General features: G+C 45.7%; 1 protein-coding gene across 1 annotated transcript in view; it reads right to left on the minus strand.

The window, feature by feature from the left end:
* The window catches only part of vps4a (vacuolar protein sorting 4 homolog A), a 62181-nt gene that overhangs the window by 38653 nt on the left and 248 nt on the right, over positions 1–23280 (minus strand). The window contains exons 2-4 of the mRNA XM_072435025.1: positions 22757–22868; positions 884–1028; positions 733–794 (exon numbers count right to left, since the gene is read on the minus strand). Coding sequence (XP_072291126.1) covers positions 733–794; positions 884–1028; positions 22757–22868 — 319 coding nt within the window. The remainder of the gene's footprint in view (positions 1–732; positions 795–883; positions 1029–22756; positions 22869–23280) is intronic.

Raw genomic sequence — 23280 nt, forward strand, 5'->3', positions numbered from 1 at the left:
GCACTTTTTAGATTTGCAAAATTTCAAAGTGCGTCGTCATAGACCGTTTAAGTTATCCCAAAAATGTTGATAACTTTAGATGCCCCACTTGAGGATGTACAACAATTTTGAGGCCAGTGGGCGAAACGCCCCAGGAGAAGTTTGTTAAAGTTCGACGTGAGCAAAATTGCTGACTCAGCCTGTTTTAATTTTCAAATGAAGACGGCGGCCAAAGGGTTAGTCTGGGAGCGTGGCCATGTGAGGAATTTGTGTCCCAAATTTCGTTGCTCTACGACAAAGTTGACGTTGGGACGTCTCCCATTGGCGCAATGTATAATATTGACTAAAAATGGGGAATCTGTGTTTTACGCAAATAAAATCTGGAAGCCTTTCTGAAGATGTTAGACAGGCCTCTACTCTGGCAATGGTCAAATCCAAACTAAAAACACTTTTGTTTAGCTGTGCATAAGACTGAAATTATTTATGAAATTATTTACTTTTATATCTTAAACTGTTTTGTGATATCTGTCATGTCTTTGTGATTTTAATGCATTTTTTCTTGTTGTGTGAAGCACTTTGAATTGCCTTGTGTACGAATTGTGTTCTACAAATAAACTTGCCTGCTGGTTTTTGTGTGTTATGTTTTATCTTTTTGCTTATAAAAAATAAAATATAAATATATATTTTTGAATCTAAAAATCTATTTATCTGTCAATGGCATTAATATTATCTGTCTTGTCCTCCGTCACTCACCCATGAGTTGCTCCTGGAGCTTCTTCTTCTCCGGGTTTTCTCCTTCACTGTCACTGTCACTCCTGGCACACAGAAATGAGTTGCTACACTGTAGTCATCAGTGCAGAGACTGTTGGAAGCTTAGCACATGGCTGTTATTAACACTACTTACTTGTCATTACTCTGTGCTTCCTTCACCGGTTTCTTGCCTTGTTTATCTTTGTTCTTCAGGTAGTCTTTGAGTTTTTCAGCTCTGTCCAGGTACTGCATGCACTTGGCCCGTATGCTTTCCTTTGCCTTGTCACTGTGGGCTTCATCTAAAGAGCAGCACATATTTGTGTCATTCATTTAATTTACAGATTAACTGCACACACAAAAAATACCCTGAAACAATTATAATAAATAGAACTGCAACTAACATCATTTAGCTAATTGATTAATCCTGAAAGCACCGCTGAAGGCTGCCTCGGCGTTTCGGTCCCCTTTGTTTTGTCTGTTTTTGTATGTAAATTGTGTCAGCGTGGTCTTACATCTGTGAAGAGCTCTTATCCATCAGAACCACAGCTCCTACAGATTTAGTTCCAGTTTTTTTTAGCATCTGCTGCAGAACTAGCCCTTTTTTTGGCTAAAAGTATGAGACGCCGCAAAAGGGCAGGGGTCCTCGTGCGCCTCAGGAAACACGGCACACACACCCATACCTGGGATTTTTCTCTATCGTGAACTCACTACCCAACAAAATGGACGAACTAGCGCTGCTGATGAGACGAAATAGAGTAGGGGTGTCGAACCAATTTTGTAATGTCGGCCAAATTTCGACGCTCAGGCTGGGTCACGGGCCGAAGATAACGTAAAATTAAAAATAGAATAAACAAATTGCTCTATGTCGCCTTGTAATAGCTCTATGTTGAGACTGATGCACAAATCTGCAGCAGGTGAGTCCATATTCATGCATCAGCAGCAGGAACATGGACTTTTGATATGATTTCTGATATGAAATGTTGATATCACAGACATGTCTCTGCTCAAACTCAATATGAGCTCGCTATTTTCATGGTTTAAGCTGATCTTAACCTGTTACCATCCACCTATTTCGCCCTGTGCACAATGGTTGGACATACCTAAATGGCATTGCTTATTAAAAGAGGATCTTACATTCCACATATCAGAGTGATGCATTATTAGAAAGCTTAGGCCTTCTAGTTTCTGCAGAGAACATACACTACAGAAGCCCAAACATACAAAATGCATCCTTTTTTTAGTCTCGCCTGGATATTGTAAATTTGTTAAGGTCCTGAGCAAGACATACTTCATTGTGTGCTTATGCTGTGTAAAGTTTCAGATCTCTAGGAACAGGCATTTTTGTGCTGTTGACCTTTTTGTATAAAAAAAAAAGTATATTCGGAACAAGTTCCAAATATGTGCCAACTGTGCCAAACTGTTTTATTACAATTTTAGCTCCTCTATGATCATAAAACATACATTTTGATGTTTTGTAGACCACTAATACCTATTATAACTGCTAAAAACAATGTATTAGAAAATGTGTAAATTTGAGTTTACCGATGAATTTCCCATAAAGAAGTTAAAAAAAATATGTATTTTTTTTTTAAATTGGTATAATACATATATCTAACAAAATGCACGTCCAAAAGGCTAACAAAATCAGAAAACGTGATGCGTAAAATCTAATCGCCTCCTGCTGAAAAATCTGGCCCTTTACAGCCTTTACGTATGTGAATAGAGACGATTCTGTGTGAGGGAGCCCTAAATCCCACCCATTTTTTGAAAGCTATGCTTATTGGCTAGAATAATATGTCAATCAAAGTGTTCTACATCATCTTAAGCACGCGCTATGTGGATGTCAACAAAGAAAACCGCGTGTGTCGGAAGCGGCGCATTTTTTTTTGCGGAGGCTGTAAAAAACAAACCCGTGGACTAGGGATGCGTACCGATACGACGGACCGGATCTGGACGTCCCAAAAAAACGAAACCCCGGTGATTCGGTTCTAGACTGATAAAAATTGTAGCGCTCACTTACTATATATATACCTTTTTGTTCTAGAATCTAGAACATCTTAAACCTTCCATTGATCGCGAAATTCGCGCTGGAAAAGACGTAAACACTGCCATGCGCCGCCGTCAATGGCGCACACGGACCCTAATTAGCGACGCACGCGTGGCTGCCCACGAGTCCGAAGGTTCACGAGTCCGAAAATTCCGAAATTTTAAGGTTCACATGTCCGAAGGTTCATTAGTCCGAAGGTTCACGGGTCCGAAATTTCACCGAAATTTAAAAAAATTCACTGAAATTTTAAAAATTTCAAGGTCATTTTAATTTTAAGGTTCACAAGTCCGAAGGTTCATTAGTCCGAAGGTTCACGAGTCCGAAGATGTGTGTCTGCGCAGCGGGCTCTCCTCGCCTCCCTTTGCCCCACACACTGCTTTTTGGACTTTTCTAGTGTTGATGCACTTTTTATGATTAAACTCACGTGTTTTTTATAAAAGACTTGTTTCTGTGCATACCTTGAGCTCCTTATCGTATTATTAATGAATGAATTAACTCAAATAGCCAAGCAGTTTCGGCCGCGCGCCGCGGCTCTGTAGACACTCCTGTCTTGGCCAGCTGAATTTCCTTTTTGACTCCCAATCCTACGGTGATCGGATCACGCGTTTCTATATATACATATATCATTTCTATACTTATGATCAAATGAAGGCATAGAGTGGAGGATTCTGATCACACATATTTCTTATGATAAAATGAAGGCATAGAACGGAGGATTCTGTTCACGCATTTTTCTTATGATCAAATGAGCGCATAAAGCGGAGGATTCGAGATGTTCCCTTGTTATTTTTATATACACAGTACAACTTGCGGTGCCTCTTGTGAGCAGCTGGTACATTAAACGTGATGAGCCCCAGTGCGTGTCTTCGTGCTTCGTGCGCATTTTACAGACTGACTACATCCCAATGCCGTCTGCACCTTCACTTTAACCTATGAGGAACTTTCGGACTAGCGAACCTTCGGACCAGTGAACCTTCGGACCAGTGAACCTTCGGACCAGTGAACCTTCGGACCAGTGAACCTTCGGACTAGCGAAATTTCGGACCAGTGAACCTTTGGACTAGCGAACCTTCGGACTAGTGAACCTTTAAAACCTTCGGACTTGTGAACCTTCGGACTAGCGAACCTTCGGTCTCGTGGGGGGTAACCTTCCGGGCATAATTTGAAGCCGGTGAAATAAGTTTAAAGATGCGAGAGACAGCGCGGAACCGTGTATCCACATGTGAACATTGAAGCGGCAGCCGGAAAGATCGCTGGCTTTATTTGAACTGTTTTAAGATGTGGCCGCCACGTGCGTCGATTGTGATTGTTAATGTGCTGCGTGCGTGGCCGCGTGTTAAAGGGGCGGGGTCATTGTGGGTTCTTGTCTGGGTCTTTGGTCTGGGTGTAAATATGAATGAAATAACTTAAGTGTTATGTTGTGGTGTGATGTATTTGGTATTAAGTAAATACTAAGTCAAAGTAATATTGCTTAATTGCTGCATTCATTAATTGGAGTTTATATTTTGTATTAGTATTTTGTATTTGTATTCTACAGTTGTTTAATATGGTCTGGTGTTTAATGCTGCTAATATGATGTTTTATTTTGATTTGTTGTGTAAAATATTTTCATATTCTGTTTTTGATACAGCTAAGTTGATTGCTTTATAGTGATTCAAGTTTACTTTTATGCGAGTTTTTGTAACTCTGTTATTTTACACAATTACTTAATTATTACTGGTGTATTGTCTGTTTGAAGGGTTTTACCTGCCAATGGAATTGCAAAATTAAAGAGTGGAAATGTATCCAAAGGCAAAATATTGTATCAGATGAAACAGCTGCTTTGACCGCTTGACCCAGACTGACTCTGTAAACACTACTCAACATGCTCTTGTTCCTCAATTAAAACACATGCATGTGTGTTAACTTTTAAGCTATAGTTTAGCTGCTAGCTAGTAGCTTGTGATTTGTATGTTGTAACTTCTGTTAAAAACAGTGAATAAAGCAGACAAGTTGAGTTGATTTCAATCTGCAGTTAAGCCTTGTGTTTGATAGTCGTCCTTGTGTCTTCAACTTAATTTAGCGAAGTTGCTTGTGTTATGCTGTTATAACATTATGCAAATATTGTATGGGTTCAGCCGGACTAATTAGGTCCAGACCTGAACCTAAACCTCTGGATTCGAATCCGGACTTGAACCTGAACGTGGGTTTAGGTATGCATCCCTACTGTGGACAGAAAACTGGATGGTCTCATTCTGTAGCTAACAGTCTGAAGAAAAGATCGATGCCAAGCACCATCTTATAAGTCAAACAGGTCATTTGTTATGGACGGAGAAATGCGCCGGACGAGTGTTCGTCGTGAATATTTTCACAGAAGAAAACTTTGTTTATTTGACAATATCTCACAATCGGATAACTTCAGGAAAAATATAAGGGGATATTGTTTTTCTATGGATTCTTACGGACAGACTGAGTACAAGAATGAACGCCGATTTGTCTGTCATAAACAGAAAACAGGTAGGACATGCGTTTGTAAAAGTTGAGACTTTCTCAAACTATTGGCAATTGCTTATTGGGGCATATTATTCAATCAATAAATCAAATCAATCAATAAGTGAATCAATGACATGTTCGTTTTGTTGAGAAAATAATCTTTAAAATGATGTACAGTTGTGGTCAAAAGTTTACATACACTTGTAAAGAACATAATGTCATGTCTCTCTTGAGTTCCCACTTATTTCTAAAACTCAGATTTTTCTCTGATAGACTGATTGGAATATATACTTCTTTGTCACAAAAAACATTCATCAAGTTTGTTTTTTTATGACTTTATTCTGGGTTAACAGAAAAAGTGACCAAATCTCCTGGGTCAAAAATATACATCTATCGGACTATCTATCAGAGAAAAATCTGAGTTTTAGAAAAAACTGGAAACTCAAGAGAGCCATGACATCATGTTCTTTACAAGTGTATGTAAACTTTTGACCACAACTGTATAACTTGCTAGTATTGACCACAAAAATAAAAGTGATGATGTAATAGAACTTTTGAAATATGGTCATCGCTAGTGGGCGGGCGGGTGGATGTGAACAGGTTAATGACAAATTGTTCATGTAGTGACTCAAATAAGTGCATTGTGTTTGTTTTCAGAGTCACATTAGTGTGGAGATGTCATGTTCATACTTTATTCGACTCTGACCTGTTTTTACCTGTGGCTCCAGATCTGTCCAAGTTTGCACTGGTTTGGATGTTTTCCTCACAGAGCATCATTACAAAAGTTTGTTTTCTTGTAGCTCTACATTAGCGCCACTTTTAGCACAGCTCTAATGTCCACAATACAGTTTCCTTTCTTTCTTCCAAGTGTTTCCCAAAGCAGCATATCTCTTTCCTCGCTCAGACCTCTGCTCAAGTCTGTAAAGTGCGCAACGCGCTTCGGCACTTCTCAGCATTTGGCACTTGCATCGGCAGTACACACAGCACCACAGAGCAGCAGCGCAGAGCAGTAGCGCAGAGCAGCGCGGGGAAGGGGCGGCCGCTGTAAAGGATTGTGAGATGTGTAGTTCTAGCGATAAAAAAGCTATACATCTATTGGAAATTATTAAATATAAATTAGAAATGTTCAGCGGGCGGGATTAAAACGTCTGGGGGCCCAGATTTGGCCCGCAGGCCCCCAGCACCTGTGAAATAGAATTTTCTTCATCTCCTGTTTTGTGCTTCACAGAGGTGTGGCTCCCACTCTGACCATCTGAGAGATCTCTCCAGAGAAAAAAAGATGTGGAGGGGGACTGTGTTTTTCCATCAACAATGCCTGGTCTTCAGAGGGACTGATCTCAAAACACTGCTCTCGCACCAACTGAAAACCATTCTACTCTCCACATGAGTTCACCTCATTCATCCTGTTCATATCCCACCAAGCGCAAACGAGCAGGAGCCACAGCACCCGCGGACCTGGTTCCGAGTGTGCAGCGGATCTTCCTGGACTTGTGTATTATTCTGGGCGAATCTCAGCCGTGAACTTCCAAAGTACAGACAGTATTAAAGTCTGTGTGGAGTGGGCTCCGGCTTCTCACCAATTACAAGCCCAGAGTCTCCCCTTCTGCAGATGACTGAAAACTAGCTCAGCAACTCGGCTCCTTCTATTGCAGATTTGACACCCCCTCCCCCACTGTGGCCTCCACAGAACAGAGGCAGTGCGTGCGACTGGGGAAGAATGTTTCAGACACTCGGACTATCAGCACAGGAGCTTCACAGGGCTGTGCACTTTCTCCTCTGCTCTTGTGTCTGTACACAAACTGCTGCACAATCAACCACAACTCCGTAAAACTAATCAAGTTCGCGGACGACACCACCCTCATCAGGCTCACAATGGACGTGGATGAGTCTATCTACAGGAGGAAGGTGGACTGGCTGGTGTCCAGGTGCACCGGTAACAACCTGGAGTTCAATGACCCCGTGGAGATGATCATGAACTTCAGGAAAGTCACAGCCCCCGAGCCCCCGAGCCCCTTCGCACAATCACAGACTCCCCATCAACACCGTGGACTCCTTCCACTTCCTCGGCACCACCATTCCTCAGTACCTCAAGTGGGAGCCCACCATCAGATCCCTCACAAGAAGCCCAAGCAGAGGATGTACTTCCTGCGGCAGCTGAGGAAAGCCAATCGGAGATGATGGTGCAGTTCTACACGGCCTTGTGTTATGTTATGATGATGGAACGCTATTGCAGTCCATTCATCCATGTTAAGTGGTGATTGCTTTAATTGTCTAATAAGAACATTAGTTATTAGTATTAACAAATACACTGCGGCCCGCCAGTGGTTCATAGTTCTGTATGGTATTTAACTTTGTATTCAACAAATAGCCTGATGTTTTAGGTACAATTATTTTGATATGAACACAATTTCACCATAATTATTTTTCATAGCAAATATTGTATTGAGTAATTAAGAATAATTATGTATTAATAACTGGCTTTAGTCACTTTGTCCTGGCACAGTTTCATCTCATTCATAATTTTATAGCATTACAACCTCAACATTTTACTTTTACTTTAGCCAGCTGGACCTCATTAAAATGCACCAGAATACATGAAAAAGGTCTGAAAATTTCAGGGGGAGCACCCCCAGACCCCCCTGTTGAATATTTAAACTGCTAATGTGGCTGTAAATCCTTAAAATGAGAATCAGCAATCCCAAATCCGAGTGGCTTGTGGCTTGCCCTCTCCAGGTGGGTGGGGAGTCCTTGCTCCAAGTATCTCAGGGGCTTTTTCACAAGTGAGGGAACGCTGGAACGTGAGATGTACAGGCGGATCGGACTGTTGTGAAGAAAGAGCTGAGTCGAAAGACAAAGCTCTCGATTTACTGGTCAATCTATGTTCCTAACTTCACCTATAGTCATGAGCTTTGACGTATGAGCTTCCTACGCAGGGTGGCTGGGCGCTCCCTTAAGAAATAGGGTGAGGAGCTCAGTCATACGGGAGGAGCACGGAGTAGAGCCGCTGCTCCTCCACGTTGAGAGGAGCCAGCTGAGGTGGCATGGGCTTCTGTTCCGGATACCTCCTGGGTACCTCCCTGGGGTGGTTTTCCGGGCATGTCCCACTGGGAGGAAGCCCCCGGGAAGACATAGAACACGCTGGAGTGACTACAAGCCTTGAAATAATTATTTTTACGTCCCTGTCAACATGACAGGTACCAATCATTAGGTACCTGTATCAGTCACATTGGGTGACTTTTGTTTGTTTCGTTATTAGGGATGTCAAAATATTCATTTTAGTCACGATTATCATGAGGAGGAATATCATGATTTTACGATTATTCAAAATTATCAGAAAAAAGTAAGGAAACATTTATATTGTATTTTTTTTTTTAACAATTAACTTCCCTACTCTTTAATACAGCATATTCATTTAACCCTTCGGGGTCCGGAGCTTTTTTGGCCGTTTTTGGGTACCTTAAATTTTGCCTTGATATACTACATAAAGAAATGTTTACCAGACCAATGTTGGGTTTTTTTGGGTCTTTTTTTTCAGCACAACCTCACCTATATGATCAGTTAGTTAGTTTTTCACTTTGACATACTATTTCAACATACTGGACCTAAACACACACAGAAAACACAAAGTCCGTCCGAAAAATTATGTTTTTTTCATTGTAAAACCCTCAAACATGCTCAACCAAGCATTTAAAAAGGTTCAAACTGAACCACAAGGTGCAAATATGAACATATAAAAGTATTCTTGTGATATATACAAGCAATAAACAACTATTTACAAAAAAAGTAGGTAAATCCACAGCCGTTTTTCCTATTTGTGCTACTTCTCAAAACAGTTTCTGTCCAAAATGACACAGAGAGCCACATCACAGGCCTTGTACTTCCATGTGAGTGATGTTCAGAAGGAACTCTAAACCAGGTCCAACCCAGGTCTAAACCAGGACTAAACCAGGTCTAAACCAGGTCCAAACCAGGTCTAAACCAGGTCTAAACCAGGACTAAACCAGGTCTGAATCAGGTCTAAACCAGGTCTAAACCAGAACTAAACCAGGACTAAACCAGGTCTAAACCAGGACTAACCCAGGACTAAAGCAGGTCTAAACTTGATCAACATGAAGTGTGCCCCTCATTTTGCTTCACAACAACTATATTACTGACAATGAAATACTTGAAATACTAAAACTCTCCAAAACTACTCAAAAACAGCAGAGATTCCTCTCGTTCGTTCTTCCTCTTTGACTATTTGTCATGTGACTAATGTTTACATTCCTCGTGTGCATCCTGAACATCCGGGTTAGCATAAGCTAACGTTTTTTTCCGTTTCGTTTTATCACAAAAGACGACAAAGTTATTATAAGAAATGTAACGCGCGCAGAAAAGAGTGCATATTTTTCCGCACATTTTTAATGGAATTGAAATGATCATAACTTTGGTTTTATCGGGTGGATTCAAATGAAACAAAAACTCGTCAACGGCAGCCGTCTACGTTGCTTGGTTGTCATGCTACAGGGTCCTAAAGCCGACCTTGTTTCAAAACGCACTGGTGCGGGCGTCGACCCCGAAGGGTTGAAAATAAAATGGCGACAAATGGATTAAATAATATAAAAGTATGCTTATTGGCCTCTCATTGTAGCTCTTTTAAGCATTAGATCATTATTAGTGAGATGAGCTCCATGGTAACGCTCGGGGGAGGGGCTTGAAACTTTGAGAAAGTCACTTTCCTTTGGCTCGCGCCAACAACAGATTTGTGAAAAAGAAAAAAGCATTTACAGTAAGATTATGCTCTGGAACTACCTGTCTCCTTTTCTCTCTTTCCTCCCTCTCCTCCTCTCCCTCTCACCTCCTCTGAGCTTGTGCGTTGCTTGTGCGTTCTGTAGCTCCCCTTTGCGAGCCGCACTGAGCGAGCGCTTTGCGCTCCAGCGCTGTCTGCGGTGGGGCCCCTTGCTTTGCCTAAGATAAAAAATGCATTAAAAAAAACTACTCACGCGGAGCCAGATTCCAAAATCTGGTGGCGCGTCCGATGCTCAAACGCCCCCAACGTGCTGCGTCCGATGGTCAATACGCAGGATTCACGCCGCAAAAACACAAGTCCACATAGACTTCGAATGTAAACTAGACGCTTTGACACCGCGGTGTGAATAGGCCATTAGAAAATTTAAAATGGGGTCACACGTGCCGAAAAATTTGCGTCGGTCAGTATGTCCTGAGACTTTATTTTTGAGTCGGTCAAAACTGATTTTTCCGTCGGTCATTGACCGTGTCCGACCAGTTATTTCGAGGCTTGGACTATGTCTCTCGGCTGGCCTGGGAAGGCCTCAGGATTCCCCCGGAGGAGTTGAAGGAAGTGTCTTGGGAGTGGTAAGTCTGGAAGTCCCTGCTTAGATTGCTGCAACCCGGCCATGGATAAGCAGAAGAAAACGAGATGTCTGGATGCAGCATGACACGCAGTTTATCATTGAAGTTGTAGAACTTTAGTATAATAAGGTTTAAATGCTGGTTCGGGGCCAGTTTGGGTTCCAGAGAGTGATGCGCACAACCTATCTTTGGGGAAACATCCACCTGGTTTGTCAAGTCTGCCACTTTGGTTTGTAAAGTAGAGACAGTGTCCCTCAAGTCAGAGACCTCCTCCTCAACTAAAGCAGCTCGGGTGCACATCTTGCCATTCTTGGATTTCAAATAATCATAATCTTGTCAGTATTCTCCTGTAAGGTCGCCATAATCACAGGGTCTATCCTGCTCCAAGTCTCCTCTGCAGAATAATTTTATCTGAAGCTGCGTGACATGGCCGGGGCAGCAGTGGTCGGTGTAGAAGAACATTATCCCAGTAACTCCGAGCTGAGTGCGCAGAGGCTAGCGCCAGAGCAGAGCTAGCTTAGATGCAGCAAAGCTAGCCTGATTCTCAGTGGCATTTTTCTTCTTGTTTTCCTTAGACATGCTCAGAAATGAAGTGTCCAGTCTCTTCATAGGTCTGCTCCCACGTAGTAATATTGGGTCTCCCCAGGTGATCTCTTTACTTAGATTATTTTCACGGACAGGATGGCAGCCAGATACATGTGTCCGTTCGAAGCAACCGTCATCCCTTAACCTGTTATCCTTAGGCGGATTTTTGTCCAACTGTCTATAAAGGCACCTCTCCAAATTAAAACCATCCATCCATCCATCCATTTTCTGCCGCTTATCCGGGGCCGGGTCGCAGGGCAGCAGTCTGAGCAGGGACTCCCAGACTTCCTTCTCCCCAGACACTTCCTCTAACTCCTCCGGGGGGATCCCAAGGCGTTCCCAGGCCAGCCGAGAGACATAGTCTCTCTAGCGTGTCCTGGGTCTTCCCCGGAGCCTCTTTCCGGTGGGACATGCCTGAAACACCTCCCGAGGGAGGCGCCCAGGAGGCATCCGGAACAGATGCCCGAGCCACCTCAGCTGGCTCCTCTCGACGTGGAGGAGCAGCGGCTCTACTCCGAGCTCCCCCCGTGTGGCCGAGCTCCTCACCTTATCTCTAAGGGACCGCCCAGCCACACGGCGGAGGAAACTCATTTAGACCGCTTGTATCCGTGATCTTGTTCTTTCGGTCACTACCCAAAGCTCATGACCATAGGTGAGGGCAGGAACGTAGACCGACCGGTAAATCGAGAGCTTTGCCTTTCGACTCAGCTCCCTCTTCACCACAACAGTCCGATGCAGCGACTGCATCACTGCAGCCGCTGCGCCGATCCGCCTGTCGATTTCACGCTCCATCCTTCCCTCACTCGTGAACAAGACCCCGAGATACTTGAACTCCTCCACTTGGGGCAAGGACACCCCACCCACCTGAAGAGGGCAAGCCACCTTTTTCCGGTCGAGAACCATGGCCTCGGATTTGGAGGTGCTGATTCTCATCCCAGCCACTTCACACTCGGCTGCAAACCGTCCCAGTGCATGTTGCAGGTCCGGGTTTGATGGAGCCATCAGGACAACATCGTCTGCAAACAGCAGAGATGGAATCCTGTGGTCCCCAAACCGGACAACCTCCGACCCCTGACTGCGCCTAGAAATTCTGTCCATAAAAATTATGAACAGAACCGGTGACAAAGGTCAGCCCTGGCGGAGTCCAACATGCACTGGGAACAGGTCTGACTTACTGCCGGCAATGCGAACACAGCTCCTGCTCCGGTCATACAGGGACCGGACAGCCCTGAGCAAAGGGCCCCGGACCCCGTACTCCCGGAGCACCCCCCAAAGGATACCCCGAGGGACACGGTCGAAAGCCTTCTCCAGATCCACAAAGCACATGTGGACTGGTTGGGCAAACTCCCATGAACCCTCGAGCACCCGATGGAGGGTATAGAGCTGGTCCAGTGTTCCACGACCGGGACGAAAACCACTCTGCTCCTCCTGAATCCGAGGTTCGACTATCGGTCGGATTCTCCTCTCCAGTACCTTGGAATAGACCTTACCCGGGAGGCTGAGGAGTGTGATCCCTCTGTAGTTGGAACACACCCTCCGGTCCCCCTTCTTAAACAGAGGGACCACCACCCCGGTCTGCCAGTCCAGAGGCACGGTCCCCGACCGCCACGCGATGTTGCAGAGACGTGTCAACCAAGACAGTCCTACAACAACCAGATAGTTTAGGTACTCAGGGCGGATCTCATCCACCCCCGGAGCCCTGCCACCGACGAGTTTGCGAACAACCTCAGTGACTTCAGCTTGGGTGATGGATGAGCCAGCCTCCGAGTCCCCGGTCTCTACTTCCTCTTCGGAAGACGTGACTGAAGGATTAAGGAGATCCTCAAAGTATTCCTTCCACCGTCCGACGACATCCCCAGTCGAGGTCAGCAGGCCTCCACCCGCACCATAAACGGTGTTGGTGAGGCACTGCTTCCCCCTCCTGAGGCGCCGGACGCTTTGCCAGAATTTCTTTGGTGTCAAATTAAAACCATACTTGTTTTTTAAGTATGTGGATTATATACAAAAACTTGGTCTCTGTGTAAAATGTAACATTCTCTATTTTTACCCTCAACCGTCAGAACTACTCTAAGTCTGACTGAACATCTTGGAACATCCAAAGAAAAGGTTTTTCTTTATCCTCGCCTAAGTTTTTTGTTAAAAAATGAGAGTGTTTATAGCTGCTGTTTGTATGTGAGGCCTGAAATACACTATATATCATTACAAAAACTAGTTGGCCACTTAAGTTTCAAATGTGAGATCATTATCTGTAGAAACAAGTATTTTACCACACTTTTTGTAATACTTTATCCAGGCGTTGGATAAAAGGACTTTTCCCTTGTCCAAATCTATCCAAACCTAACCAAATTGGACACATTTAGAAAAAATTTGATCACTTTTGACTTCTTTAACCTACATAAATCAATGAAGGCTCTATTGAAAGCTTACAACTAGGAGAATCAATTATGTTGATCAATCATTATGTTATTGAAATTCATATTCTATAAAAACATATTTTTTCACAATAAAAAGACAAAAACAAGTGTTATGTGAGCATGTTTTGAATCATCGCACGGCTCTAAAGTGGAACTTTTTGGAGAAACCCCATTATTACACATCCTCGAGCTCAACTACCCATTGGCTGTTTGTCTGTCGCGTCAAACACAGTCTGTAATCTAACTGGTTGATTTAGGTGGGACTTGTGCGTGGTTAACAAGGGTCTAGTGTTTGTATGTTAATATAATGTTTGATTTGTACATCATTTAGTTAATCACTCCGGTCTAGTTATTAGTTTATTATTAGTGCTATTCTTTTACATTTCTATTTACTATTTGTAACCTGAACCCCAGCGATAGTTCTGCCAATCACGTCTTCTCACTTTCAACCAATCACAGTTCAGCACCTGACGGGACTTCTGTGTGTTTAGCAAAGAATCCACCCGATAAAAGTCGCCTCCGTCTGCTCCCCGCTTATCGTGTGCTCTTCTTGTGGGTTCTTGGTCCTTGAGAATGTGAGTTATTCCTCTTAATGCCTCGTCTCTGTCTGTTTTAACCGTGTTATTATTAGTCATTACTCGTAGTTAGTTCGTCCCATTAATCTGTATCATCTCGGCAGCGAAATCTGCGCCGGTAATGCATTCACGGACCATAGGCCAGTATCACTCCGCAGCACGCTGAAGCTAGTGGTGATGTGTTCAAGGACGCTCGGAATTTCGAGCTTTTGGTGATAATATGGCTGGAAATCATTGCTCTGTTGTGTTGTTGTGAATGTTGCTACTTGAATACTGTTTCTGTCTCATTTGAACTTCTTTTAATGTAGCCAACTATTCACACATTTACTGTTTATATATTCTATGTTTATCTGCCCATATTCATTGCATTATTGTGTTTGTTAATATCCATTATTCACTGTACTTTACTTCTGTATTGTAGAAACCACTAACCCAAACCCATCAACAACAACAACTCCTTTATACACCCACAAGCATTTAATAAAGAGTGATAAGTAAAGCCGACGTCTGTCTTTGTTCTGGCCGGACAACCTGGGAAGATTGGGGAAAATATATTCAGGAATTATACAGTCCCTTCAGAGGTCGCAAGATTGGGTCTCCTTCCAAACGCCTCATTTACATGGTCCTTCGAGCCGGATTTTCCTCAGTTTTCCCAGTCCAACCATGGCTCACCCTCGTCCTCGTCGTGATGTCCATCAGCCTCGCTATCTTAACAACTTCCTTGTATCACTCCCAAGACGTCAGCTTGATCATTCCAACGAGGGAGCAGCTCCTCATCCTTCTACTCTAATCTACTCTCCCACTCCAGAGTGCTCCACAGAACCTCAGTTCAGATGCAGTCCTGTCAGCACTTCAGGAGATGAGAGAGGAGAACAACTAGCTCAGGAGAGACATGCAGAATCTGTTCAGCTCTCTTTCCCAGACCTGCTCCTCAACCTCAGAGACAGCCTGCTCAGCTTGATGTCAGCGCTGTATCATTCGTGCCTTCTCATCCTGCAGAGAACACTTCCACTCCTTAATACTACTCCAGAGAACCAATGGATGTCCATCCACCGCCGTGACCTGAATCATCACCTCCTCCATTAGATGGTCCGCTGCCTCCACCCCCTCCATCGACCATCTAGCTCCCGCTCCTCTGTTTCCTCCGATGTACGTCGACCCCTCGTATAATTCAGGTCTGCAGACCACTCCACAGTATGTTCAGCCATACACCCCCGCGCATGTTCCGCCTTTGACTGAGACCACATACAGAGGGCCGAAGCCACATATTCCCCCTTTCACCGAAGATGATCCTCGTCAGTTTGCTCGCCTCAAAATCGCACTAGACAATATCTTGCCCCGGGATGCCACAGAGCGATTCAAATACCAGATATTAGTCGATCATCTCAAACATGAAGATGCCCTCCTCGTAGCCGACTCCTACAGTAATAGCTCAACTCCTTATTCCAAAACAATGGCATCACTCACTGAGATGTATGGACAGCCCCACAAACTAGCTCTGCAGCGCATTAACGAGGTTCTAGCAGAGCCTTCCTTAAGGAGTGGTGACAGCAGAGGGTTCCGTCACTTTGGCCTGAAAGTCAGAGCCCTTGTCGGCATGCTGGAGCAGTTAGGAAGAGAGGGCCGGACAGAGTTAGAATGTGGGTCACACACATCACGTCTCCTATCCAAGCTGCCACATGAACTGAGGACACAGTTCAAACGCTTCATTGACCCCATTCACAAGCCTATACCCACATTGCTGGACTTTTCACACTGGTTGGAATTGTGAGGTGCGTGTTCAGGATGAAGATGTACCACCTCATTACTCACACTCCAAAAGCTACCAAGCCCAATTCACAGAGACCAAATGTTCGCCCCACCGCAGTGCTGTTTGGCTCTGACCCTGCTTCCAAGTTCATTAAGCCTTCATCACCAGTTAGACCTCAACTCCCCACGTCATCAGAACAACCCCAGAAATACTGCCCCTATTGCAATGATAACATGCATTATTTCAATCAATGTTCCGAGTTCAAGAAATTCACCACTGAGCAAAGAGCAGCCTGGATCAAGACGGAGAGGCGTTGCTGGAGATGTGGCCGAAACCACTTAGCTGCCCAATGCTAGCTCAAAGCTAAGTGTCACCAATGCAGTCAGACTCACCTTGACATCCTGCATGAAGTCAACTCTCCCTCAGCAGTGAAGACAGAGCGACCGGATCCAGAGCCCGGGCAGCCAGTCACTTATTATTTAGATCCAGATCGGAGAAGCAGCAGCGTTCTGCTGAAGATGGTTAAAGTCATCCTCCACAATGGCCAGCACAGCCTGGAGACTTATGCTATTCTTGACGACGGCTCCGAACGCACAATCATTCTATACAGTGCAGCCCAAACACTGCACCTCCAAGGACAGAGAGAAGATTTGGCACTGAAAACAATCCGTCAAGATCTAACAACAGTTTCAGGCAATTCAGTGTCCTTCTGCATATCCTCCCCCTTCCATCGCCAGAAGCGCTTCCGCATTCACAGAGCCGTCACTGCACCAGAACTCGGCCTCTCAAAACATTCTGGTCCAGTTGAGGCTCTCCAGAAATCATATCGCCAATTCTTCCCCTCCCACTCCATTCCTTCAGCAATGCTCAGCCACTCCTCCTCATAGGCTCAGACTACCCTCACCTCCTCACACCAGTTGAACGTGTTCACTTAGGACCATCAGGTGGTCCCGCAGCCCTCAAGACACGTCTTGGATGGACTCTACAAGGTCCTGCAAAGGTTCTGCGTCACCAGCCCTCAGCGGCACAGCCGCCGGAGTAATGGACCCTCCTTCCTACATGAGAGTGACTCAGCACGGCCTCCCTGTCCAGACATGTCCTGCCCTGATGATCCCGTTGAGCTGCGTAAGGCTAAGTTCTGTGGCCTCATCACTTCTTCCCCTCCCACATGTATGCCTGACGCTAGCCAGTTCAATCATTTCAAAGAGCTGCTAGAAGCTACAGTCAGAGCATGTCACGGGGCGGCCACCGACCACAAGCCCACAGCCGAAGAATTCAGGCAAGCTGAACTGTCACTCCTCAGACAGGTGCAGAGTGACTGCTTTCCAGATGAGTTTGCCCTCATCTCCTCCCAAAAGACTATCCCGTCCAGCAGTAGACTCCTCACTTTGGCCCAAGAATATGATCCGGAGACTCACCTAATCAGAGTTGGAGGTAGACTACGACGCTGTGACTCCCTTCACACAGAAGATAAGATAAGATATTCCTTTATTGTCCCACATGGGGAAATTTCATTGGTGCAACGCAGGTAGATACAGAGGTAGATACAGAAGAACAGATCACTTATAGGAAGTCTGAAAAACACTTTCAGTAGAAGATCTCCTATAAATAAATAAAAACTCCCATAGACAAATAAATAAATAAATAAATACCATTGCATGTGATCCCGACAGTAATTGCACATGAATATGTGTCACGACAGTACATAGATTGCACATGAATTTCACAGTAATTGCACATATGACAGAATTGCACATCAGTATTAGGTTAGGTCAGTATTGCGAGTGTTCAGTACTAACAGTTATAAAGTCTGACAGCAGCAGGAAGGAAAGACCTACGGAACCTTTCCTTCACACATCGAGGGTGGATCAGTCTCTCACTGAAGCTGCTGTCCAGAGCGGAGAGAGTGTCCTGCAGGGGGTGACACTCATGGTCCAGCATAGATGTGAATCTAGCCAGGACCCTCCTGTCCCCCACCTCCTGCACCGAGTCCAGAGCACAGCCCAGGACGGAGCTGGACTTCTTGATGACTCTGTCCAGCCTCTTCCTCTCCCTCTCTGTGATGCTGCTGCTCCAGCAGGCCACACCATACAGGAGGGCCGATGCCACCACAGAGTCGTAGAAGGTCTTCAGGAGTGGCCCTGTCACTCCAAAAGACCTGAGTCTCCTCAGGAGGTAGAGCCGACTCTGGCTCTTCCTGTACAGTCTGTGTTATGAGTCCAGTCCAGGTTGTGGTTCAGATGAACACCCAGGTACTTGTATGAGTCCACTCTCTCAATGTCCCGTCCCTGGATGTTCACTGGTGAGGGGGCAGTGGGGTGGCGTCTGCGGAAATCCACCACCATCTCCTTGGTCTTCCCCGCGTTGATGAGGAGGTGGTTCCGCTGACACCAGTCCACAAAGTCCTGCGCCAGTCCTCTGTACTCCGCGTCATCGTCGTCCGTGATGAGTCCGATGATGGCAGAGTCGTCAGAGAACTTCTGCAGGACACAGCTGTCCGTGTCATGTCTGAAGTCTGCAGTGTAAAGGGTGAAGAGAAAGGGCGCGAGGACTGTGCCCTGGGGCGCCCCCACACTGCAGGTCCGAGTGTCAGACACACAGTTCCGGGCTCTCACAAACTGGGGTCGGTCTGTGAGGTAGGCCAGGATCCACTCTGCCAGGTCATACTCCACACCAGCCGTCTCCAGCTTGTCCCTCAGGAGCAGCGGCTGGATGGTGTTGAAGGCGCTGGAAAGATCGAAGAACAGAATACTCATAGAGCTGCCAGGCTTTTCCAGGTGAGAGAGAGAGCGGTGCAGCAGGGAGATGACGGCGTCCTCCACTCCGACGCCAGACCGATATGCAAACTGCAGCGGGTCCATGGCTGAGCTCACGGTGGAGCGGAGGTGGTCCAGGACTAGCCGCTCTAGTGTCTTCATCAGGTGGGACGTGAGAGCCACTGGCCTGAAGCTGTTGAGGTCTTTGGGGCGCGGTGTCTTAGGCACAGGTACCAGACAGGAGGTCTTCCAGACCTGTGGTACCACCCTCAGCTTCAGGCTCATGTAGAAGACATGCTCCATAACTCCACACAGTTCATCTGCGCAGGACTTAAGGAGCCTGGGGCTGATGCCATCAGGTCCTGCTGCCTTCCTCACTTTAATCCTCTTCAGCTCACTCCTCACCTGTGCTGCTGTGACAGTCAGTGGTTGGCAGGGGGACCGTGTGCTGGGGGGATGGGTGAGTCCAGGCGAAGTGGGGAGCTGATGGTCCGGGGCAGATAAGCGAAGAGGAACAGATGCAGGGCATTGTCCAGCTGTGGAAGAGGGAGCATGCAGCTGTGCAGGGGGAGGGGCGGGTGACCGATCAAACCTCAAGAAGTGAGCATTTAAATCATTCACCCACTGTAGATCCCCCTCTGTCTGGGCAGGGGGGATTTTGAAGCCCAAGATGGTTTTCAGGCTTCTCCACACTCCCTGAATGTTCTTTTGCTGCAGCTGCTCCTCCATCCTCCTCTTGTAGCCGGCCTCAGCCTGCCTGATCTTCCTCCTCAGCTCCTTCTGCACAGTCCTCAGCTCCTCCTTGTTCCCTGACCCAAAGGCTCTCTTCTTCTCCTTCAGCAGAGCCTTCAGTTCACGGTTAATCCATGGCTTGTTGTTTGGAAAACACCGCACCGTCCGGGAGGGAACAATGTTCTCAAAACAGAAGTTAGTCCGTGATGCACTCTGTGATGGTGTTGATGTCCTCCCCATGTGGGTCATAAAGCTGAGTCCAGACAGTGGTGCTGAAGCAGTCCCTCAGAGCCTCCTCGCTCTCAGCAGACCACATCCTCACCTCACGGGACACCACAGGCTGCCTGCGCACGATGGGTTCATACACAGGCCTCAGATGTACAAGGTTGTGGTCCGAGCTGCCCAGGGGAGGGAGGGGGGAAGAAGAATAAGCCTCCTTGGTGTTGGCAAAAAACAAGTCCAATGTTCTATTCTCTCTGGTGGGGCAGGTAACATACTGGGTGTATGTTGGTAGAACAGAAGAGGGAGAAGCATGGTTAAAGTCACCAGAGATGAGGAAGAGAGCCTGTGGATGCTGTGTTTGCAGCCTACAAGTGCAGGAGAGCAGTGCTTCACAAGCATCTTCAGCATTGGCAGACGGGGCCACATAGACTGCGATCAAAATCACATGTGAGAACTCCCGGGGCAGATAATATGGCCTCATGCCAATAGCCAATAGTTCAATATCCCTGTTACATAGCTGCTCCTTCACTGTGCAGTGTTCGGGTTTGGACCAGCTCCTGTTCACATACACCGCCAGACCTCCACCTCTTTTCTTCCCGGATTCTCTCGTTCTGTCCGCCCGCAGCAGATGAAAATTGTCCAAACCTACAATAGAGTCTGGCATTTCTGCTGTTAACCAGGTCTCTGTGAAAATCAAGACGCTGCTGTCCCTATAAATCCTCTGGGACCGCATGAGGCTCACTATTTCCGTCATTTTATTTTGAAGGGACCTCACGTTACCCATGACTACGGCGGGAACCGACTTCCTGTTTGTCCCTCTCTTCTCTCGGAGTTTACGTCCAGCCCGTCTGCCTCGTTGCGTTTTCCTTAGGATGACCGCCGGGATAACGTGACGATCTCCGGGTAAGACGACTGTTCTCCGCAGTTTCATGAGTTCCTCCTTTGTGTAAACACGGTACGGCGCCGGCCGGGGGGTGGGGCCGGAGCCGGGGGACTCAGAGCCAAGACACATCGCAACGACACGACGAAAACATTCAATCCAGCCGAATAAAGTCAAAACAAGTTAATTTAAAGCGATTCCAGTGCGTGTCCCGATCGTTCGTGAAGTTCCTCTTTCATATAAACGTGTATATAAACGTGTACCGACGACACGCCATACTTTAGCGCGGCCGGAGGGCGCGGGGGGCTGGTGGGCTCGCTCGGAGCTAGCTCACGTCACAACAACACAACGAACGCAACGAAAAACGCTCAAATCCAGCCGAAAAAAGTCAAAAACAGTTGAATTAAAAAACTATTCCAGCGCGTGTCCCTATCGTACAGTAAAATAGAAAAAATATACTAACTATATTTACAAAATATAGGAGATAAAGCACAATAAGTGTGAGAAAGAAGAGAGAGCGTTTACACCGGGCTGCCAGCTGTACCAGCGCCTTATGACGCAGAAACATTACATCCCATCGTTCTCGACCCCCATCATCCCATCACAAAGCTGATCATTGCCGATTATGACAGCAAGCTTGCCCATCCAGGTCCAGAGAGAGTTTTTGCTGAGCTACGCCGAAGGTTCTGGATCCTACGTGGCAGAGAGGCAGTCCGCAAACATCAGCATCACTGTGCAGACTGTCGTAAATGGCGTGGCCAACCCATTATCCCCAAAATGGCAGATCTCCCGCTGCCCATCTTACAATTACGCCAGCCAGCAAATCCACTTCCGTTTCAACCCACCAAGTGCACCCCATTTTGGCAGTTCCTGGAAGCGAGAAATCCGCTCAATCAAGTCAGCGTTGCACGCAATACTGGGCTCTCTAACAGTCACAGAAGAAGTCTTGAGAACAATCCTTGTGGAAGTGGAGAGCATCGTCAACTCCAAGCCCCTCGGTCACACCTCTTCCGATGTAGCAGATCCAGATCCCGTCACTCCCAATCTGCTGCTCATGGGGCGGCTGGACCCCCCCCCCCACTCCTCAAGCTGTTTATCCAGCTACGGAGGTCCTCAGCCGGCGCAGATGGAGACACTGCCAAGCTCTATAATAGACCAGTTGCCAAGCTCATCAGACTCCCATCTCTTCCTCATGACTCAAACTGACTTTATTCAACTTTGCTTCTCAAAGTTGGGGGCGGCTGTTAACAAGGGTCTAGTGTTTGTATGTTAATATAATGTTTGATTTGATCATCATTTAGTTAATCACTCCGGTCTAGTTATTAGTGCTATTCTTTTACATTTCTATTTACTATTTGTAACCTGATCCCCAGCGATAGTTCAGCCAATCACGTCTTCTCACTTTCAACCAATCACAGTTCAGCACCTGACGGGACTTCTGTGTGTTTAGTAAAGTTAGTGTTGTTTTTCCCTTCGTCTGGCACGGTCGCCTCCGTCTGCTCCCCGCTCCTCGTGTGCTCTTCTTGTGGGTTCTTGGTCCTTGAGAATGTCAGTTATTCCTCTTAATGCCTCGTCTCTGTCTGTTTTAACCGTGATGCGTTCATGGACCATAGGCCAGTATCACTCCGCAGAACGCTGGCACTAGTGGTGATGTGTTCAAGGACGCTCGGAATTTCGAGCTTTTGGCGAGAATATGGCTGGAAATCATTGCTCTTGTGTTGTGTTGTTGTGAATGTTGCTACTTGAATACTGTTTCTGTCTCATTTGAACTTATTTTAATGTAGTTAACTATTCACACATTTACTGTTTATATATTCTATGTTTATCTGCCCATATTCATTGCATTTTTGTGTTTGTTAATATCTATTATTCACTGTACTTTACTTCTGTATTGTAGAAACCACTAACCCAAACCCATCAACAAAAACAACTCCTTTATACACCCACAAGCATTTAATAAAGAGTGATAAGTAAAGCTGACGTCCGTCTTTGTTCTGGCCGGACAACCTGGGAAGATTGGGGAAAATATATACAGTCCCTTCTGTATGTGTAGATTGTCAGGCTTTGTGACTGGGGAGCGTGATAGCACATGACTATGTGGTGCGACACATGGGACGCCAAAAGAATAATTAAGTCCTGTTGACGAGTATTTAAATAATTTCTTCATTGCAATATTTTTTTGCAGCATTAATATAAACAATTAAAATCACATATGACTATGTTGGGCTAAGACCCGACTCACATTTGATGGCATGTAAGAAATACTCCACCGAGTGCTGATACAAGCGGAGCGCCTCCTCATAATTTTTTGCTTTGTCTTCCTCAGTCGCTTTGGTCACAAGATCAATGGCTTTCTGTAAAAAATTAAGGCGCAATACAACACTCAATGTGTGCACATACTATTATATTTCACTGCGATAAGCATATAATACTATACCATTTAGTTTACGTATATACTCTATATATCCTTGAGCCCTTATAGCCCATGAAGCGCAAGTTGTGGAAATAAAACTGTCTTTATGCTTTCTGTCGTATGTAAGACATCTGATATGGAAGATAACAATATATTATATAGTAGGTGTGGTGTAAATGAAACTGCACACGGACGCAAGGCATAGCCCAGCTGTGTCAAGTTATTTTATACGCAGCAGTTGAAACTCGTGTGTTGGTCGTGGTAACAGAACACTGGACGATGATTAAAATATAGAATAGGTTTGTCAAATGTAGATGTGGCTAGCCTGCAAACTACATGCCTGCTGTTAGTAT

This window comes from Eucyclogobius newberryi, unplaced genomic scaffold, assembly GCF_026437365.1.
Source record: "Eucyclogobius newberryi isolate DKJ021-1_F unplaced genomic scaffold, fEucNew1.0.hap1 SCAF_7, whole genome shotgun sequence".
NCBI classification, from domain to species: Eukaryota; Metazoa; Chordata; class Actinopteri; order Gobiiformes; family Gobiidae; genus Eucyclogobius; species Eucyclogobius newberryi.